At 41.3% G+C, this 20,186-nt stretch overlaps 1 protein-coding gene across 1 annotated transcript; it reads left to right on the top strand.

Annotated features, from left to right (window-relative positions):
* Positions 1-1,583: 1,583 nt before the first annotated feature.
* OVCH2 (ovochymase 2) lies at positions 1,584-18,544 on the top strand. The gene is made up of 15 exons (XM_017891641.1): positions 1,584-1,671; positions 3,302-3,411; positions 4,182-4,273; positions 5,633-5,805; positions 6,152-6,247; positions 6,488-6,639; positions 7,474-7,663; positions 9,123-9,146; positions 11,122-11,212; positions 11,336-11,460; positions 11,974-12,114; positions 12,495-12,625; positions 16,519-16,612; positions 17,117-17,248; positions 18,462-18,544. The coding sequence occupies exons 1-15, from the start codon at positions 1,584-1,586 to the stop codon at positions 18,542-18,544; spliced, it is 1,722 nt and encodes a 573-aa protein (XP_017747130.1).
* The last annotated feature ends 1,642 nt before the right edge of the window (positions 18,545-20,186 follow it).

Raw genomic sequence — 20,186 nt, 5'->3', positions numbered from 1 at the left:
CAATAAAAATGCTCCACTCCCACATTACAGAGGAAAACTCATCATTTTTTCAGTATAGAGTCAAATTTTATTGTCCTATGCTATGTGCCTACTTTAGGCTTGTCAAGTTTGGTGCATCCTAGGCCCACGCTAGGTCTTTCTGCACTTTTGACATTAGCAGTACACAACTTTTAGACAGAATATAGTGAATTTGGGATCAGAAAGGTCATATTCCTACTCAAGTTGCTCTCAAAAGTGATTGATAAAACACAATAGCAATTTAAAGAGAGCTTGCTGTCAAAGGAAGATTGAGACTTTGTTTAGGGCTTAGACATCGATTGATTACCTCTTGGGGCTATCACCCCATACCAATAGCCAAAAATGCTTGGCATCAGGATTACAGTAGTTGTAGACAAAGCCTCAATAGAGGTTTGAGTTTCGTTTCTTTCCATAAGGCTACAGTCTAGATTAGTGCACCTAAACATGTAGTGCTTACAAATGTTAGGTTTTACAACTTCTCTGTTTTGCATTTATATTATCTGTATGTGTTGTATTTTCATACTTTTTTTGTACAAAGACAAAAGTTGCCAAAAGGAAATTAAGAGTTTTGGGTTGACATTTGTTATTTTAGTGGGTAACTTATAAAAGTTGACAGAAAAGTGTTATATTTCTATGTGGTCATAGATGGCATTGACTGTCTTATAAATATTTCTCACACACTGACCATGTGCCCAAAACTCATTGAGGAAAGAGGAGGATGTACAGGTCATCATAGCCACTTTACTCCCTCAAACATCTACCAAGCATAGAAGTAAAGGAGATTTAGTGTTTCCCTTCTATAAATACAAAAATGATAGGGGAATGCAGAGTCACAAATGCCCCAATGGACAGTATCCTAGATGACTTTCTAATAGCAGGGCTTCCTGAGTGTGACACCCAAGTATCTTTCCACTTCTCTCCTTCACCAACATATGTTTATAATAACCGCATAGTTACATTTGCAAAATAAGATAAATAAAAATATTTTAGAATATTGGCAGGGCATGGTGGCTCACACTTGTAATCCCAGTCCTTTGGGAGGACGAGGCAAGCAGATCCCTTGAGCCCAGGAATTTGAGATCAGTCTGGGCAACATGAGGAAACTCCAACTCTAACCAAAAAAAATTATATACATTTGGATGGGTCGTTTGCAAAAAAGTAGGGACGTGTACCCTTGTAAACAAGGACAACTTTAATAGTCAATCCTTTTATAGAAAGTAGTAAGCTCCACAAAGGAGCAAGTAATGTTTGCAAATGCAAACCTTACATGCTAACCACTTTGCTAGCCAGATATACTCTGGAGGAATCAACTAATTGATGTAGGCGTAATAGGATATGTAAAATTGTTTGATCAAGACTTTGCTTCTGTGGTTGTTTCTCCACGTCTTGCAAAAGATCTTTGCGAAACACTACATTCGGAAACATCAGATGGACATGCTTGATATACCAAGTCTTGGTTAATGAATAAACTTGTTTTAAATTGGCTTATTCTGGAATCCCAAGGCTTCCTATTTTTCTTTGCTGTAGTCTCTCTAAAATTTCAGGGGAAAACTGTGAATCTCAAAATGCTTATAAGCAGGAACAAGCTGATTTTACTACTAGGAATAGTCTTTTTTGAACAAGGTAAATCTGCAACTCTTTTGCTCCCCAAAGGTAAGTTTCAAATGAACTCTATAATTACCTTTGTCTGAACCTTTGATGGCAATGGACATCACAACTCCACTCCATGTTTCTTTGGGAAAATAGGAGAAGCAAATATATTTTGGTTATCTAATTGTTTTTAAACAATTATTTCGGACTTGTCTCCTGCAATCAGCATAGGACACAGGGTGAAACATTTATAGAATGCAACTAATGTATCCAATTAAGTGAACAATCCCTGTTTTCTTCACTTAGTTTCCCTAAGTGAACTGAGATTGTTCACTTACTTGGACCCATTACATAATCCCATCTTCATTCATAGAGCAAAGTCTGGAAATCAGCATGGATTTGGAAGCATTTTTAATCTTTTGCAAAATCATCTTGCTGAGAAATATGATGTTCACTGTAGTATATTATAAATGGTCTTTTTTTCCCTTTCAACTAACTTAAGCTGAAAACAGTTCTTGGCAGACTTCTCCTTGGTCAGACTTGTGCCAACCCTGAGAATCAACACATTTTCTGACTTTGCTTTAGTGAATTCGGGAAATTGTAAATTTTGTATTTAAAGTATTTATGACTCATTCGACTGAAACAGTTAGAAAATAAGCTTTTGATCCAATGTCATCCTGGCATTGGGTTCAGGATCAAAACACTTATTGTTACATTCATGCTCTGCCATTATTCAGCTGTGCATCTCCTTGATTCTTAGTTTTCTCATCTGCAATGTGGGGATAACAGTGCTTTATTTATAGGCATAGAGTGGCATTAAACGAGAAGCTGTATGAAAGAGCTTTGAATGCTTTAACATGTTGATCTAAATAGCTATGCTCTTAAGGATGTGTTCTCAAGAAAAATCATTTGTTCGTCCATCCAGTGTTTCTAAGTGCTTACTTATGCCAAGAATTAAGCTAAACCTTAGAAATGCAGAGGTGAATAAGGCAATTTTTTTTTCCCTCGAGTAGTTAATCGTCCGATGATGGAGGCAAATAATTCATTATCACAATTCTGCATGACGAGAACTGTAAAAGGGGTGAAGAAAGCATGCTACACAACACAGGGGAGAGGCAACCCCACTTTGAGGAAATCAAGGAAGACCTCCTAGTTGAGGTGATCTGCAAGCTTAGGAATAAGAATTACAGAATTTAGGTAGGCAGTGAAGCATGGTGATCATGAGGCAAGGCTAGTTCTAATCCTCCTTCGAAATATGGAAAAGGATGACCTCCAGGAGGGACAGAAGATGTGCCATCCTTGAGTTACCAGGTGGTGACAAACATCCTTAATCTAGCCTATCCCTTGGCTGAGGAGTCAGAAAACCCATTGAGGGCAAAGAAATAAAAACAACGTTTTCAGGGATAAAGTATTTTACATAAAGAGAAAGGAGGTTTTTCTTCTATTACCTAGCAAACCTCTATCCAGGTACCTGCTTGTGAATCAGGACACTTCACTCCACTCTCCTTAAATAACCTGTCACTTTCCATCCCTCAAAAGAATTAAACCCAATAAAGATTTATTGATATTTGTCTGTGTGCTGGGCACCATACACTATAGTCTCAGACTCAGTTTCAGGGGTAAAATAGTGAAGATATTACCTCAATCCTAGAAGCTATCTAATCATTTAATGTTTGTCTCGTTTTTTTCTCAGCTCCCAGTTGTGGGCGGAGTCTGGTTAAGGTACAGCCTTGGAATTATTTTAACATTTTCAGTCGCATTCTTGGAGGAAGCCAAGTGGAGAAGGGTTCCTATCCCTGGCAAGTGAGTCTCAAGGACTTCTATGCATCAGGAACTGTGCTAGATTTTATGGTTATAGATATTTCTAAGGTTAAGTTTATATCTTTGAGGAGTCTACAGCCTAGTTGGGTTGAAAGACACAGAAGAGTCATCATGGCATGTGATGAATGTCATAAGAAAAAGTATTTACTTGTACATAGTAAATCATTTTAGAATCAAGTCAAATATCGAAATAGGATAAGCAAAAATTAGAAAGCATATTGGAGCGGTAGGGTAAAGAAGAGGCTTGAAGAAGCTATAGGAGTCAAAGAGTTAGGAGTATGAGCAAAGCAGTAGATCCAAACAATTTTCCTAAGAGGCTTAGAGAAATTGGAGGATGTGTTGAAAGGCTCCCCAGCCCTCACCTTGCCTTTCTTCCAAACCTCTTCAGCTAGACTCTGCTATATCTTATACTCTTTTATCTTCATTCACAGACACTGTTCATATTGTTAGAACAACAGGTCTGCGTCAACAGTGTTATAAAAATAAGTAAATACATCCCAACGCTTCTAACTACTACCTCTGTTGACACATACTTACAGCCAATCATCTCAAATTAACTACCTTTCATCTAGACCAGGGTTGCCAGCACCACTCTTCTTTCTGAGCGGTAGTGTGTGAACTTCTCACAGTTCATGATTCTCGATATTTACGAGTGAGATATCTGAGTCTGGTTTTGAGAATAGGCTTCATCACCATGTTTAGGGGGATCCCAGAGCATGAACTTGCTTTCATTTAAGGTATTTGCATTTTAGGTGTCTCTGAAACAAAGACAGAAGCATATTTGTGGAGGAAGCATAGTCTCGCCACAGTGGGTGATCACAGCGGCTCACTGCGTTGCAAACAGGTAAGAAAGGTCTAGCTCATGGGTGAAGATCAGACCACCATTTCCTCTCCCTTGGAATTATCAGCAATAACTCTATTAAGACATGGACCTGTGTGATGGGTGAGTATTGCTTTAATAGAGGAACATCCTAATTGCATGACACAAATGGGGCTGGGTGACACTGTCAGGTGGCACTTGGTCGATGACATATATTCTTTTCAGAGGCAAAATTCATTTTTACTTAAAATAACTGGAAGTTAATAATACTATCCAAATCAGAAAAAAAAAGAGCATTATAAAGAAGGATTTGTGAGCGTTTTCTTAGTTTTCTTAAATTTCAGTGAAAAACTATCTAGTTCATTATGCATCTGAAGAAATGGATAAAAGAAAACAAAGGGGATCCAGGAAAATAGAAAGTAGGCTCCCTGTCTTCTTTCCCATTGATCCTGCCTCTCTGGGATTCAACCCAACAACTTCCCTTTACCCACTTTCTTGTGTTATCCAAATATCCTATTATTGGCTATGTTCTGGGCATATACTAGGCTGTAATCAAGATCATGTTCCCATATAGTCATTCTTTCATTTCAAGTCTGCAAACACTTCCTGGATGTTTACTTTGTGCTAGATACCAAAGATACCAAAATGACTAAGACATGATTTCTGCCCCCAGAGACTTGACTCTTCTTTTGAAAAGAGTCAACCGATCATCTCACAGCAATGTGGCAAGTGGTAGGTAAGAGAGACATTATGTGTTAAGTTAGGTACCTAATTTGGCCAAGAGTCAGGGAAGTATAACCAGAGAAAACATGCCTTTTTCAATTTTGTATAGAAGCATCACTTCTGGGAATGAAGGGTCTCAAAGGATGGCAAGCTGAAGTCTTTATCTATCTCAATGCATCCCACCAAGTTCCTTTCAGATAACATTAGTTAGTTATAACACAGTCTGTGCTTTATAATATACACTAAGCATAGGATCTCTGACACTGAAGTAGCATGTTTACTGGGAATCACAAATCATTCCCAAAGGATCTCACTGATATTAGGTCAGGTCAACCTCCCAGGGTAAACTCCACTATAGCTGTAGAGACCTGAACTATAATGTATGTGCCTCTCTAGATATTTTCAAATAATATTGCAAAGTATTAAATTCATCATATCCTTGGCTCTATATGAACCCACTCTTCACTAGTCCTCTACTGGAAGTTGGAATCTCTGAATTTTTTTCTAACAGTGCTGGAATTATTCTCATTTTCTCTGCTCAGCAGCCTCACACCCCATATTATTTATCCCTATCATTTTAAAGAAGCCGGTGTGTCAACCATTGCAACTGTATTCAGAGGCACAATGAAATTCATTCATTTTACTGTTTGCTTTCCATAGAAACGTTGTGTCAACTTTGAATGTTACTGCTGGAGAATATGACTTAAGCCAGACAGAGCCGGGAGAGCAAACTCTCACTATTGAAACTGTCATCATACATCCACATTTCTCCACCAAGAAACCAATGGACTATGATATTGCCCTTTTAAAGATGGCTGGAGCCTTCCAATTTGGTAAACATTTGAGGATCATGTTGAATTGTCTACCCCAAATTCTCTATAACCTCTGTGCCATAGCACATTTTCTACGGTATATGTTCTGGGTCATGCACTTTGAGACAGGGATTTGGGCTTGGGGGTCCTACCTGAAACTCTTTTTGGTTGTGGTTCTGGAGATAGTATTACATGGAGTCAGGAGAGGGTTTTCTTGATCTGACAAGTAACCCCTGGAGGTGCCAGGCAAAGCTATCACCACTCTTACGAGGTCTTTAGGGGACCACCTGGATACCAACTGGTAAGTGGCTTTATAGTGTCCTCTCCTCCATGAATAAGACAAGCCCTACCTTGCTCTTTTCTTCAGACCATTTTGTGGGACCCATATGTCTTCCAGAGCTGCGGGAGCAGTTTGAGGCTGGTTTTACTTGTACAACTGCAGGTTGGGGCCGCTTAACTGAAGGTAAGAACTTGTGTGCCATTCCTCTTAGGCAAAGGTCAGAACTTTCTGATGGGTAATCAGAAAATGGAATTTTTAATCAATTTTTTAAAGACAATTGTGCATACATTTTTAAAGATAGAGAATGCCACATTGTACTTAGAAATTCAAGTCTTTCCAAGTGACACAAACACAAATGATGCATCTTCAACTCAGACAGGGTGAAAGAGTTCCTGCTGGGGCTTCCATCTCTATGTTTTTCAGATGGCGATCTCTCACAAGTCTTGCAGGAAGTGAATCTGCCTATTTTGACCTGGGAAGAGTGTATGGCAGCTCTGTTAACACTAAAGAGGCCCATCAGTGGGGAGACCTTTCTTTGCACAGGCTTTCCTGATGGAGGGAGAGACGCATGTCAGGTGGGTGGGAGCTGCGGGGCTGTCAGGCCCCAGGCAAGGCTTCCCTTGGTTTTGTTTTCTTCTAGTTTTCTTAAATTTCAGTGAAATTTAATTTAATTAGAAAGTATATTGGAGAGATAGAATAAAGAATAGTCTTGAAGAAGATATAGGGGTCAAATAGTGAAGAGTATGAGAAAAATGGTAGATCCAAACCATTTCCCTAAGAGGCTCACCTGATAACAGGTGAGCGGCTGCAGGAAGACTGATCCCAGGTAAGACAGGAATCTGGAAGGAAGGGTTAGGAGTACCAAGGGAGGTTACGTCAAAATAAACGGACAGTGGAAACAATCTGTTTTTAGCAGGAAGTGCGATTTAAAAGAAGTATTCTGCTTTTTCCAAAAGACCAAATAACAGAGATAATGCCAAGAATGAACTCGGGGTTCTCCCATTCCTGAAGGATGGCTGACTCTTTTCTATTTAGAAGTTTCCAGTTTGTGGACATCGGAAACTTTACACTTTGCCTCCATTCTTCCTACTAACCAAGGCCTGAAGTCAGTCTCATTGCTGGCCAAGACTTCTCTGAGTCTACAGCATGAGATGAGAGAAAGAAGAAAGTCTGCTACTTTGATGAAAGCCATCGATGAGGAAAAGGGAGGTGGGATTGTTGGGTTCCAGTGATATTTGAGGATCATACGGGAATTGTGCTGGGATCTTCAGACACAGGACCCCGAGTCTAAATTATCAGAAGTGAGGAAATGACATTGATCCTCCTCCAGCATCCTTGTGAGGAAAAAGTGAGCACTTTGGGGCATAGACACTGACAGTGGTGCTAACAGAGGCTTTTTCCCTCTGCAGGGAGATTCAGGAGGTTCACTCATGTGCCGGAATAAAAGGGGGGCCTGGACTCTGGCTGGTGTGACTTCCTGGGGTTTGGGCTGTGGTCGAGGCTGGAGAAACAATGTGAGGAAAAATGATCAAGGATCCCCTGGAATCTTCACGGACCTTAGTAAAGTGCTTCCCTGGATCCACAAACACATCCAAACTGGTAACTAAGCCATCATACAAGGTTGAGAAGCTGCCATTCTGCTAGGGTCAGAGAGAGCATCATCTGAGTCTTGGCAAATCAGAACACCTGAACAGAGGGGCTCTACCTCTGTTCTCAGTGTAGCACACAAGGATTGTGAGATTTAGCAAGTCTGAATAAAACAAGAGTAAAATATGGTATGTGGAGCAGCATGCAAATATTCAATGAAAAATGAATCCATCCATCCTAGACCTTCTCAAACTGGTCTTTAATTGAAACTATCTCAGTTGATCATATGCTTTCACCACTTACTTCTCAACAAAATCCAGCAAACTATAACAGATCAGTAGTTATCAACCAGGGGCAATTTTGCCCCCAGGGACAGTATCAGGAGACATTTTTATTGTCACAACTGGCAGGGCTGAGGAGTGGCTCTGGTGTCCAGTGGGTAGGGGCCTTGGATGCTGCTAAACATCCTACAAAGTACAGGACAGCCTCTCACAACAAAGAATGATCCCAACCAAAAGGTTAATAGTACCCACATTGAGAATCCCTGGCATAGATCCAGGTACAGTAAGTCTGAGAAAGCCAGGATGTACATGCAGCCAGACCTCCATATCTGCAGGTTCCACATCAGCAGATTCAACCAACTGTGGATCAAAAATATTTAGAGAAAATAAAACGATAAAAATAACAATAAAATAATAACGACAATACAAATTTTTAAAAATACAGTATAACAACTACTTACATAGCATTTACATTGTCTTAGGTATGGCAAGTACTCCAGAGACAATTTAGCGTGCTGCATAGGGGAAGACATGCCTAGGTTATCTGCAAATACTATGCCGTTTAATCTAAGGATTTGAGCATCCTCAGATTTTTGGTATCTGCAAAGGTTCTGAAACCAACACCCCACAGATATTGAGGGACAAGTGTATACCCTTATGATAGACTAGTGAACTCATTGCAACTTCTTTGCTACCTCCAAATCCAGCTTAATTGTTTTCTTATCTGGTGGCTTCCAACCTCAAAAAGGCCTTTATCCTTTTCTAAAGAAGTTAATTTAAATTAAGTTTAGTAAGGGTTTGAGTTTGTTTTCAAGTGTATTGTACAGTGGCAGGTATCTGAGCCCTCAAAGTTTTACCTATTTAACCCAGCAACTCTTTTATAGTTATGGACAAATTATTTCCAACTCTAGCCTCTGTTCTTATGTAAAATGACCCCCTTGCTCTGTGAAACCTCCAGTTAATTACTCTTTCTTATTAGCCCACTCAATAAAGAGAATTAAATCATTTTAAAACACCAGAGCCCCTTTCCTACTTTATCCATTTATCCCTTCCCTTCTTTCCACAGATTAGATTTTTATTAGTTGCATATTGACTTAAAAATCTCTTCTGCACCAAGGAGATGCTAACTTCTTGAAGTATTGTTCAGGATACCACAGGCTTTCAATTGCATCTTTCTTTTTTTTTCCCAGGTAATCGGAGAAAGAGCTCCAGAGGTGGGTATTCCTTGCAGGCTGCTCCATCGGGAGCACAAATTAACATGTAGCATTTCTGAATGTCAGTTCCTAAAGTCTTCCTCTCCAAGAGCGCTCCATGCTCAGTAGGTCTAAAACTACCACCTGGAGCACCTACAGCCATTCCCAGCCAGTCCAGGCAAGCCCATGCCCGGCAGAAGCCCCAGTTGCCCTCCCATTTCATTTCTTAGCAATCCAGAGCTCTGCCCCAATTCAGTCAACCTTTGCCAAACACTAGCTTGGAATCAGAGACTCAAGGAAACAGGGCAAGGCAGTGCTGATGTGGTCAGTAAGCTACACGCCTTGCCCTGAAAGTGTCCCTACTTATATAGGGTCTCATCCCCTTTGTTCCGTTGCGATCCTGCAATGAATTCACTCTGTGACTTTGGGTGAGCCTTTTCCTAACTCTGGCCCTCATCCATAAAGAAAATAGCGTGGGCCAGATGGTCTCTAAGACATTTTAGTTCAAATCATTCAGTGGTTCTTTGAACCTGTGGAAAGATCTACAAAGAGCAATATAGAAAAATAGTACCCTGAGAGCTCAGAGGAGTGAGAGGCTGCTTCTAGTTGGAAACAAACTCACAGGGGAGCTCTGATGCACAGACATCTTTGAGGCTGCACCTTGAAGGAGGAGTAGGATTTTGTCAGGTGGAAATGGAATATGGGTAAAGAAAAATATTCCAGCTCAAGGAATCATCCTTATTAAAGGAAGGATCTTAAAGATGAAGACAAAAAAATATAGGGCATAAATCAGCTAAAGCAACAAAAGCATAGGGCATGTGATGAGGATTTATAAGGGAGAAGAATAGAAACATAACTTGAGATCAAACTATGGAAACTTTAAATGCCAGCCAAAAAAGTTTGGATATGATTGAGTAATAGAAAGCTGATTAATTAGATAAGTAGATTTGAACTATACTTTAATAGCATAAGAGCAGCACGTACGGGATGGGTTGTGAGGGGACAAATGCATAGGCGTATGAAATTCTGCATTAGTTTTAGAGACAAGAAGTGAAGGCTTGAACCAAGGCAATGTCCACAGAATGAAAAGGAAGGAATAGAAACAAGAAATGAGGATTGGGAGCCAATTAGATGAAAGGTTGTAAGGAAGAAGGAGGAGGAGAAGATAGTATCAAAGTTTTGAGCACTAGAGACTAAGAAAAGGGTGCACAACAATAATAAAATCAGAAGTGGGTGCAGTTTTGCTGACCCAAGGAATTCTATTTGTAGCACATTGAGTTCTGAGGGAGACATCTAAGAAACCATCATAAAAAATCAGGTCTGAAGTTCAGAAATGTAGAGATGACGTCTGAAACGGAGTGTATGAATGAAACTGGTCCAAGGGATCATAGAGAGAGAGCATATGAGGATGAAGGCTAGAACCTGGGAAATACCTGCACTTATAGAATAAAGTATGAGGTCAGCAAAAGAAGAGTAAAGGGCCAGAGGTGGCTCATGCCTGTAATCACAGCAATTTGGGAGGCCCAGGTGGGAGGATCGCTTGAGTCCAGGAGTTCAAGACCCAGCCTAGGCAACAAAGTGAGACTCCATCTCTCAAATAATTTCTCCAAAAAAATTAGCTGGGTGTGGTGGTGTGAGTCTGTGGTCTCAGCTACTTGAGAGGCTGAAGCAGGAGGATTGCCTGAGCCTGGGAGGTTGAGGTTGCAGTGAGCTGTGATCGTGCCACTGCACTCCACCCTGGGTGAGAGACTGAGGCGCTGCCTCAAAAATAAAGAAGAGTTAAAGAAAGAAAACCAATCATAGAATCTCAAGGTTAAGCAGGATCTAAAAGGAACCAAAAAGGCATCATAGAAGCAAAGACAGGAGAAGATTTCATGAAGAACAAAGAGTACATCAAGAAGAACCAGGAGGCTATGGTGTTTGCAGCTTCTAGAGGGAGGGGCTGTTGTGGTTAGCCGACACAGCTAACCCTGACTCTCCTGGCTTTTCCTCCCAGCCTGGTGCAGTGAGCAGGATGTCACAGTCAGCGGGGCTGAGGGGGAGCTGCACTTCCCAGAAAGCCTCCACCTATATTATGAGAGCAAGCAGTGAGTAACCCCCTTTGCACTCCTCCTCCTTACTCCCACCTCCAGTCTGGCTGTGGCCACTAATTGGACTGTGATAGTCATTTTCTGTCTAGAAATAACACCCTCTCCATGATCTGCCTACAGATGGTGTGTCTGGACCCTGCTGGTACCAGAGGATATGCATGTGTTGCTCAGTTTTTCCCACCTAGATGTTGAGTCTTGTCACCACAATTACTTGTCAATGTATTCTTTAGAAGACAGACCCATCGGTGAGTGGATTTTCACAGTGTCAAATGGAAACTGGTGCCAAGTGGGCTTAATGAGGCCTCGTTATCTTATGTCTGGCACTGAGCCATCTGTAAATGACCTTTCCCTGCCTCATCAAGCTAAGAAGGGAAATACAAATAGACAGCCATGAGAAGGAGACAGGTTACTTATAAGAAACAGAAATGGAATGGCGTTTCTGTGGTTTCTCAGCTGGAGGTGATTCTGTACCCCCAACCCTCAGGACACATTTGGCAATGACTGAGAAGCATTTTTCAGTTGTCACAAGTGCAGGAATTGTCACTGGTAGAGGCCAGGAATGCTACCAAATATCCTACAAAAGATGCAGGATAGCAAGAACACAAAGTTCTGGCTCAAAATGTCAACTGTGACAAGACTGAGAAACTTAGGATTGGACAACTCCTGAAATATCATGGCAAATTCAGTTCTTCTTAAGTCACTGAAGGGGGACTATTTTCTAGATTCTGAACAAAGAATCTTTTTTTCTCATCCTGCAGGAAAATTTTGTGCAGAAAGCCTCCCTTCATCCATTCTTGTTGGCTCTAATTCTCTAAGGCTGAAATTCATCTCTGATGCCACAGATTATGCAGCTGGGTTTAATCTTACCTATAAAGCTCTTAAACCAAACTACATTCCTGGTAAAACCATTTACTTTTAATTACGTACTATCCCCACCTTCTGTAGAAACTTAGGCCCTATAGGAATTAGGTGAGAGGCAGGGACGCCTCTCCCAAGGCTCAGCTGGCTCCACATGGGAGAGGGGCACAGGCCAACTAGGGAACAGGGGACAGTCTCCCCCTCAACCCTGAGTTCACCCTGCTAGCTCGTAGTGATTGCCATCCAAGTGAGTCGAGAGGGCCTGAAGAGTTATGGAGAATCATGCACTATCTCTTTTCTTGTTGGCAATGTCTGAAAATGCAATTGGTATGCATCATTTTCAGGAGACAGGAGGGAGAGCAGTGAGAATTCTTCTTCATTTGAATGGTGCCATCTGTTTGGACTTTTTCTTATGTTTCAGATTCAGGTTGCAGTTACTTAACTGTCCTTTTTGAAGAAGGCCTCATACAGAGTCTAAACTATCCTGAAAACTACAGTGACATGGCTAACTGTGACTGGATTTTTCAAGCCCCCAAACATCAACTAATTAAGGTATTGACTTTGGCTGTGCTTACTTAGCTATGGTAAATTCACAAAATAGCTAACATAAGCACCATGAGGTCAGAGGTTTTATCTGATTTATTCACTGCTGTATTTGCAGTACCTAGAACCTGGCACCTGACACACAAAGCTGTCAATAAATACTTGCTGAATGATGGATCCGCCCAGTTTCCCCTGCAACTACACATTTTTCCACTAGATGACACTCTGCTCTTTACTTTTTGTTTTTTTTAAAAAAAGTGCTGCTTTAATCTTTGCATTGAATTAGCCGGGCACAGTGGCGGGCACCTGTAGTCCCAGCTACTTGGGAGGCTGAGGCAGGAGAATTGCTTGAACCTGGGAGACGGAGGTTGCAGTGAGTCGAGATTGTGCCACTGCACTCCAGCCTGGGCTACAAGAGCGAAACTCTTTTTTTTTTTTTTTTTTTGCCACGAAGTGTGTTTTATTTTCATTATTCATACAAATAATTTTCTATAATATTCCAGGGCAAACCGGAGAATTTGGCAGTCCGATTGGGGGGGTCCCTTCAGAGACCCACAGGTGGCATCCGGCGTCGGAGGTGCCCAGGTTTCACAGTGCAGCTGTGGCGTCGTGTCCATCTTGCAGGTGGCCTCTTCCTCCCATCCACGACTGGGGCTCGAAGATGACGGGGGTAGGAGAATCCTCCAGGATTTAAGGAAATTTCACTCCGCTTCTCCTGCGTCAATGGTCCCCCCTTTTGGTCGGCAGGCGTGTTCTTCTCCTGCGACTCCGTTTTCTTCAGTTGCCTTATCGAACTGGCGATTTCCCTCCATGTCTGGTTTGTTGCCATTTTTCTTAAACAAATTCCGGTGTAGTCGGGTTCCAAGCCCGGGATCCCGGTGCTCCCACTCGCTGTTGCTGCAGCAAGCAGACCCGAGCGAAACTCTAAAAAAAAAAAAAAAAAGAAAGAAAGAAAGAAATTATTCTTTTGTGTTCTGGCGACTTTCTTTTTTTTTTTTTTTTTGTTTTTGTTGAGTACGAGGTCCTCGCTCTAGTCCCCAGGTTGGAGGTGCAGTGACCGGATCTCAGCCACTGCAAGCTCCGCCTCCCGGGTTCCCGCCATTCTCCTGCTAGCCTCCCAAGTAGCTGGAGACTACAGGACGGCCCGCCCGACCCACCGCCCGGCTAGTTTTTTGTATTTTGTTAGTAGAGACGGGGTTTTCATGTGTTACCCAGGATGGTTCGACTTCCTGACCTCGATGAATCCGCCCGTTCTCGCGTCCTCCCAAAGTGCTGGCTGGGATTACAGGCTTGAGCCACCGAGCCCGGCTGGCATGTGTTGGTGACTTTCTTAGTCCATTCCAGAAACAAACATTTCTTCCTTATTTATTAAACTGCTCACAAACACATTGTAAGTTATAGATAACAAAAGTCAAGGACAATCAGGCCAAAATCATCAAGCCTTTCAAGCAGAGAGGACAGAGCAAGCCTAGAGGAACCAGCACAGATCAGGCTCAGGGAATCGCTGGTTTAAGAGGGTCTTAAGGTGTCCTGGAGTGGGCGGTGGAAGGCAAGGCGGAAGTCAATGTATGGAGGCCTTTGAACATCTGGAAATGGAGTTTATTCCACATTTGATTAGCAGTGTTTGTGGTTACTTGTTTGTCCATTAAACACTAATGGACCATCTACAGAGAGATATCATCAAGGAGGTAGAAGAAAGTGCAGTCAGGGTGAGATTGGAACAAGGCGTTTTCTTACAGGTCTTTCTCTTAAAATAATAATTGAAAACAAGACAGTGTAAGATGGAGAGAAAGGAGAGTAGAAAATAAAAGGGAGAGGAGTGAGGGATGATGAGACCCCAGCGTTCTCATGTACTTAAGAGATGGAAAGAACTCTGAGATGTGGGAGAAACAAATTGGTGTGTTCTTATGACAGCCTGGAGAAAGCAGCCTTTAACTTAAAACACAAACCAAACAAAAAGATGTGACCAATCGTTTGGATACCACACTAAGTTAGAACTTCAAGAGATGAGAACTGAAGTGTCCAGTCCCCACCACATACCTCCATAAAAAGGGAGAATAATTAGACTGGAAATTGAACAACTGAGAGGAGCTGGGATTGGTGGTATCTGAAATATCACGTTAAGTCAGACACTAATGGCAGAAAGAAGATCACACAGGTTTTATGAATGAGTGGGGAAAGATGATACGGAGGCAGTTGGTATAGATTTCTTTCTAAAAGTTCCTCAAACTTAAACAGAGTTGGGACAAAAATTTCAGCAGAATTAAGGAAAATTTATTAGTGATGGAGGATAAAATTTAGGTTGTGAGCATGTTTCCAGGTGGAGGAAGAAGAGGAAATTTAGTTGAAAATCTGAAAATGCCAGAGCCAGAAGTGATTGAAAAATATCTCTTCAATAAAGGTTGAGTGTTGTGCATCAGTGAAGTGATGTTCTCATACCCTGCCAGTGACAGCGTCAGTTTGCAGAACTCATCTAAGATAGTAATTTGGAAATTGGTGTTACAAGTCATAGCAATATGCTCATCATTTGACTTGGAGTGAAAAGGTCCCTTTCCCAGAAAGTATCCCAGTAAGGGTTTAAATGTTTGAATGAATCCTATTTCTGATACATGCCCCCTCCCCAAGCCTACCTTCACCATTAGTAATTATTTGCCTCCAGTTTTGTTTTATCCACACAGTCCTTTTTGCATCTCGCTCAGAGTCCGGGTCCCATTGAATCCCCACCAAACTGTGTGTTAAAACCAGAACTCCTATTTCATCTGCCCTCTTTCCCAGCACTCTTCACTTCAAATTCAATTGGCTAGTGCTCACCAAACTGCTCCAAGATCACTCTTTATTGTTTCTTTGTTTCTCCTTCACACTGTTCCTTCTATCTAGATAGTTCTCCCTTCTCCTGACACAAAACAAGTGCCCCATGCAGGGAATTATAAAAGAGAAGAAAAAAAGTAAATGCATAAAGATATTCACTGCCAAATTTTTAAGATAGCAAAAAATGCAGGTGTCAAGGATAGAGATAAATGAAATATGCTACCAATAAGCATCACGATTACAGAAACTATGAGAAAAAGTTTGTCATTATTTATTCTTGGTGAACCTAGGTTGATTCCAGGTGATCACCTTTGTTTTCTAGGTCATTACTCATCACAGCTTAATAATCTACTCGAGAATTTTGCTGAGGTTTACGTTTAAGCTTAGTATCCAAAATCAACTCTAACTCATACAAGGATTTCCTTTTTCATGCACATTCATGAGACTTGCTACATTTGACTCTGAGCCCACTTATGCAAATGCTTTCAGTAGCTCAGATGATGCTTTGTTTTATATCAGCAATTAGACTCACTCATATCTGTGCCTTATCAGAATTTTGCTGTGAGGCATGGAAATTCAGTGGCAACAGGACAGAGTAGGTGAGAAGAATAGCCAGATATATCCTGCTGGGTAGAAAGACATGGTCTTCAAGGGGCACAACCAATTTTAGTCTTGATTCAGGAGAACTAGGAGTTCAAGATGAAATATCAGGAACCAGGTGAACAACACTAAGATGTCCAGAGAAGCAGTTTTGTGAATATGCAATTAGTTGAGTTGAGTGTCTAGTTGCTTCCAGGGAAAAAAATCCCCATGCGGTAGCTCTTTTAATCTCTTAGAGTCGCTAGGAAGCTAAAATATTTGCACAGTTTCCTGCCCTTTGATTCAGGCCATATCTGGTAGCTATTTCAAAAAGTTAGACAGCCTGTGATATAGAATCCTTTTGTTGGTAATCTGACCCACTCCTGAATACCCCATTAACTTTCTCATCTAAAGTCTTACTCTAACAAGTTGAGCAATCCAAATTTTTCTGCTGAATCAAAGTCAGGTAATTCATTCAGATTGTTTACTCTGCATGTAACTTCACGTCTTCTCAGCTTTCATTTCAGAGTCTGGAAATAGAAGAAAGTGGAGACTGCACTTCCGACTATGTGACAGTGCACAGTGATGTAGAAAGGAAGAAGGAAATAGGTTTGTGTCCCCTGAGCCTCAGCTTGCTCTGGTTTGCATTTGGACCCAGTCTTGAGATGGGAATGAAAAGGAGACGGATCAATCTTCCTTCATCTTCCTGCACCACCTCCACCCCTCCCTGTGGTCTCACCATCACTCCTTTGTGTTCTTCATTATGGGGGCAGGAATAGAAAGAGGGAGAATCAAAGAACCACTGAAATGTGAAAGGCCCATGAGGAAACTAGGAGCCAGAAGGGGGAAGTTCCACTGAAACAAGTCCTGAGGCTAGAACCAGTTCCCTTAACATCATTGAGTGTGGGAGTGTTCGGGAGAGAAAACCAAATTGAAATGTCTTGGTGTTAATTACCTGTTTAAGGAGTGAGCTGCCTTTATTTTGAAAATGAATTGTGAAAAGCGTATTTCTCAACAATTACCTGAAGGACGATTTTCTTTTTTCTTCTCCCCAATGCCATGGGTATCTGCTGGGTGCTGGACAATGTCTTGCCTGGGCTGGCCTTCAACAAGCTCGGGTGTGTGGCTATGATGTCCCCACCCCTGTGCTGAGCCCCTCCAGCATCATGCTCATCAGCTTCCAATCGGATGAAAATGGGACCTTCAGGGGCTTTCAGGCTACAGTCTCCTTCATTCCTAAAGCAGGTAAGAAGATAGACTCACCAACTCTTTGGCTCCCAGTTCTAATCCTTGTGATGTGAATTAGAGGGCAGTCTTTAGCGCCCAACACGGAGACAGTCGATTCTCACTATCTTCAATAATTACATCCTATCAAGCCACCATGGACACTGAACAAGAGAATACTCAGCCATTGCTCCTAGGAAATGTACAGGGTTAGGTGCCTGCAAGGTACATTTTCATCAGCTGATCAGTACATAAACTTGTTTTATGTGTGTTTCTGTTTAAAGACACCTTATTTAATATATATTGTTGGTTCATTACAATGAATTCATGGCCATTAAATTCATGGCCAACAGCACTGTGACTCATGTCTGAACAAAGCTTATCTAACACGTGTGTTTTCTATGTGAGGCACATCACAGACTTTTGCACTTAGGAACACTAGATGGCACTTCAGCACTATGCTTGGGGCCATTTTAAACATCGAGGTCACCAATAAAAAGAACAGACTTGAAAAAAAAAAAGTGCTACTGAATAGACCATGAAAAGGACACTTGTTTGCAAAAAGGCAAAACATTGCCTTGTTTTACCTCATCTGGAAACATGTGTGTCTATTTTTTGTCACTCTTCACAAGCCTATGAATGATCCTGAGAACAACATAACTATCACTTCTGGAGCTGTAAATAATTTTTAGTGAGTAAGTGAATTCACATATATGGAGTTCACAAAGAACGAGTGACTGTATGTCTGAATCCTGGCCGATCATTACTAGATGTGTAATCTTAAGAAAGAGACATCTAAGACTCATTTATTTCAACCCTACTAAGGGAAAACAATGCATCCCTAATAAGAATGCAGTGAGGATTAAATCAAATAAGATACACTTGGCCACAAGCAAGTGTGCAATACATAACAGAGACATAGAAATATGAAGTATCTTCACCAGTTCCAGACCCTGGACATCTGAACTACCTAACCAGCTTCCTTACACATTCTCATACCCATGATTCTTCTTTCCAAACCCCACAAAGTCAGGTACCTGCTTTCCAAGTTGTTCATTCTTGTCAGTATTAAGCAGCTGCAGATGGCAAAGCCACGTTATAATTAAAATGCCCCACTCCTCATTTGAAATACCTACAGAGTCTAGCTGACTGAGGTGCCCCAGAACTCTAACAATAGCGTCATAAATCATTTTCTGATAAATCTTCAACCCTGGCCATCTTTGTGGGAGCTGAGTAATTGTATCATACTTATACCCAATATACCTAGATTTAAACATCTCCTTATCAGAGGATGAATCAATGTTTCTGGAGACATGAGATGTGCCAAATGGACAAACCAATGTTTCTGGTAAGCTGTTTTTGGTACCAAGTGATACACACAGATATAATCCAGGGTTCAACTGGAGAAGCAGGTGGTATAGATTTAATTACATCTTCCTCTAAAATATACTGGAGTCCTAACCTCCAGTACCGCAGAATGTGACCTTATTTAGAGACAGGGTTGTTATAGAGTTAATCAGTTAAAATGAGGTTATTAGCCTGGGCCCTAATCCAACATGACTAGTGTCCTTATTAAAAGGAGAAAATTGGAAGCAGAGAGACAAACGCACATAGGGAGAATATTGTGTAATGATGAAGGCAGAGGTTGGGGCAATACATCATCTACAGGCCAAGGGGCACCAGTGAGTGCCAGTAAACCACCAGAAGCTAGAGGAGAGGCCTGGAGCAGACTCCTCATCAGAGCCCTCAGACAGAGTCAACCCTGCCGACACCTTGTTCTTGGACTTCTAGCCTCCAGAATTATGAGACAATAAATTTCTGTTGTTCTAAGCCACCTAGTTTGTGATACTTTGTCATGGCAGCCCTAACAAACTGATACACCAGAATTGGCTTACGCAATTCTGGGGGCTGACTAAGCAGGTAAATCTACAGGCCAGGCGGTCAGAAAGGGAAAATTGTAGAAACACTGGAATTCCACAGCATGGGCTGAAGCTGTTCTTTACAGGCAGAATTTCTTCTCTCTTTTGCAGAAGCCTCAGCCTTGCTTTTAGGGCCTCCAAACTAATCAAGTCAGGTTCACCCAGATTATTCAAGATGATCTTCCTTACCTAGAGTCAAATGATTAGGAACTTTAATTACTTCTGCAAAATTTCTTTACAGCAACAATTAGATTAGTGTCTGATTTAATAACTGTGGGTTGTCACCTAGCCAAGCTGACATATCAAAAAAGCCATCACATGGAGCTTCATGGGATGTGGTCATTGTCCCTTTTGCTCAAAGCAACACTGGAATATTTCCAGTCACCAGAATACAAGTTCCCTGTGAATAATACAAGTTCCAAGTGAATAATTCAGTGGCAATGACTACTTTCTGTGCCAAATTGTGGTCTCATTCACAAGATCCCACCTCTGAAAAATAGCAAGTATACCACTATGTTCTAGTGCCAATGAGCATTGAGAAGTTCTGAGCTTTCTGTGTTCCTTGTTTGTCCATGACATCCATTGGCATATATGAGTGACATCTTGTTCCATGTGGAAAATACAGTTGTGAGGAGAGCAGGCAGAAGATGAGGTGGGGAAACTTTTATAGTTTGCCATTTTGATACTTTATCAGGAGAAAAGTCAAGCCCTTTATTTTTTATTTTTATTTTCATAAATTTTCTGACACATAGGACACAGAATAATAGAGAGAGTGGAGAATGAAAATTCCTTTTCCCGAGAAGGGATAAAAGCAGTTGGACTCTTTTTGTTCTGGCTTCTTTGACAATGACCTTATAATGCATGGAAGCCCTGGGTGGAAAAATTTTTGTGAAGTGTGTCTGCAGTGATTCCTTCTCTTGGCCACCAGGGGGTACATTCAGCAAAGTCATTGCAAAGCACAGTATTTCCAAAGACCAAAAAAGAGAACTATCATAGCAGTAGCACATTTGAGGAGGGTGTGAGAGGTTGAAGATGAATTT

The sequence above is a fragment of the Rhinopithecus bieti genome, unplaced genomic scaffold (assembly GCF_001698545.2).
Source record: "Rhinopithecus bieti isolate Rb0 unplaced genomic scaffold, ASM169854v2 scaffold_21601, whole genome shotgun sequence".
NCBI classification, from domain to species: Eukaryota; Metazoa; Chordata; class Mammalia; order Primates; family Cercopithecidae; genus Rhinopithecus; species Rhinopithecus bieti.
The sequence above is the reverse complement of the archived record's forward strand: the minus strand, read 5'-3'. Positions and strand labels throughout refer to the sequence as shown.

Excerpts from the sequence above, each read along its gene's own strand:
- OVCH2 (XM_017891641.1), top strand. The coding sequence starts at position 1,584 with ATGCTTATAAGCAGGAACAAGCTGATTTTACTACTAGGAATAGTCTTT. Across the intron at positions 11,213-11,335 it reads CTATATTATGAGAGCAAGCA|ATGGTGTGTCTGGACCCTGC; the intron begins GTGAGTAACCCC and ends ATCTGCCTACAG. Across the intron at positions 12,626-16,518 it reads CCAAACATCAACTAATTAAG|CTTTCATTTCAGAGTCTGGA; the intron begins GTATTGACTTTG and ends ACGTCTTCTCAG.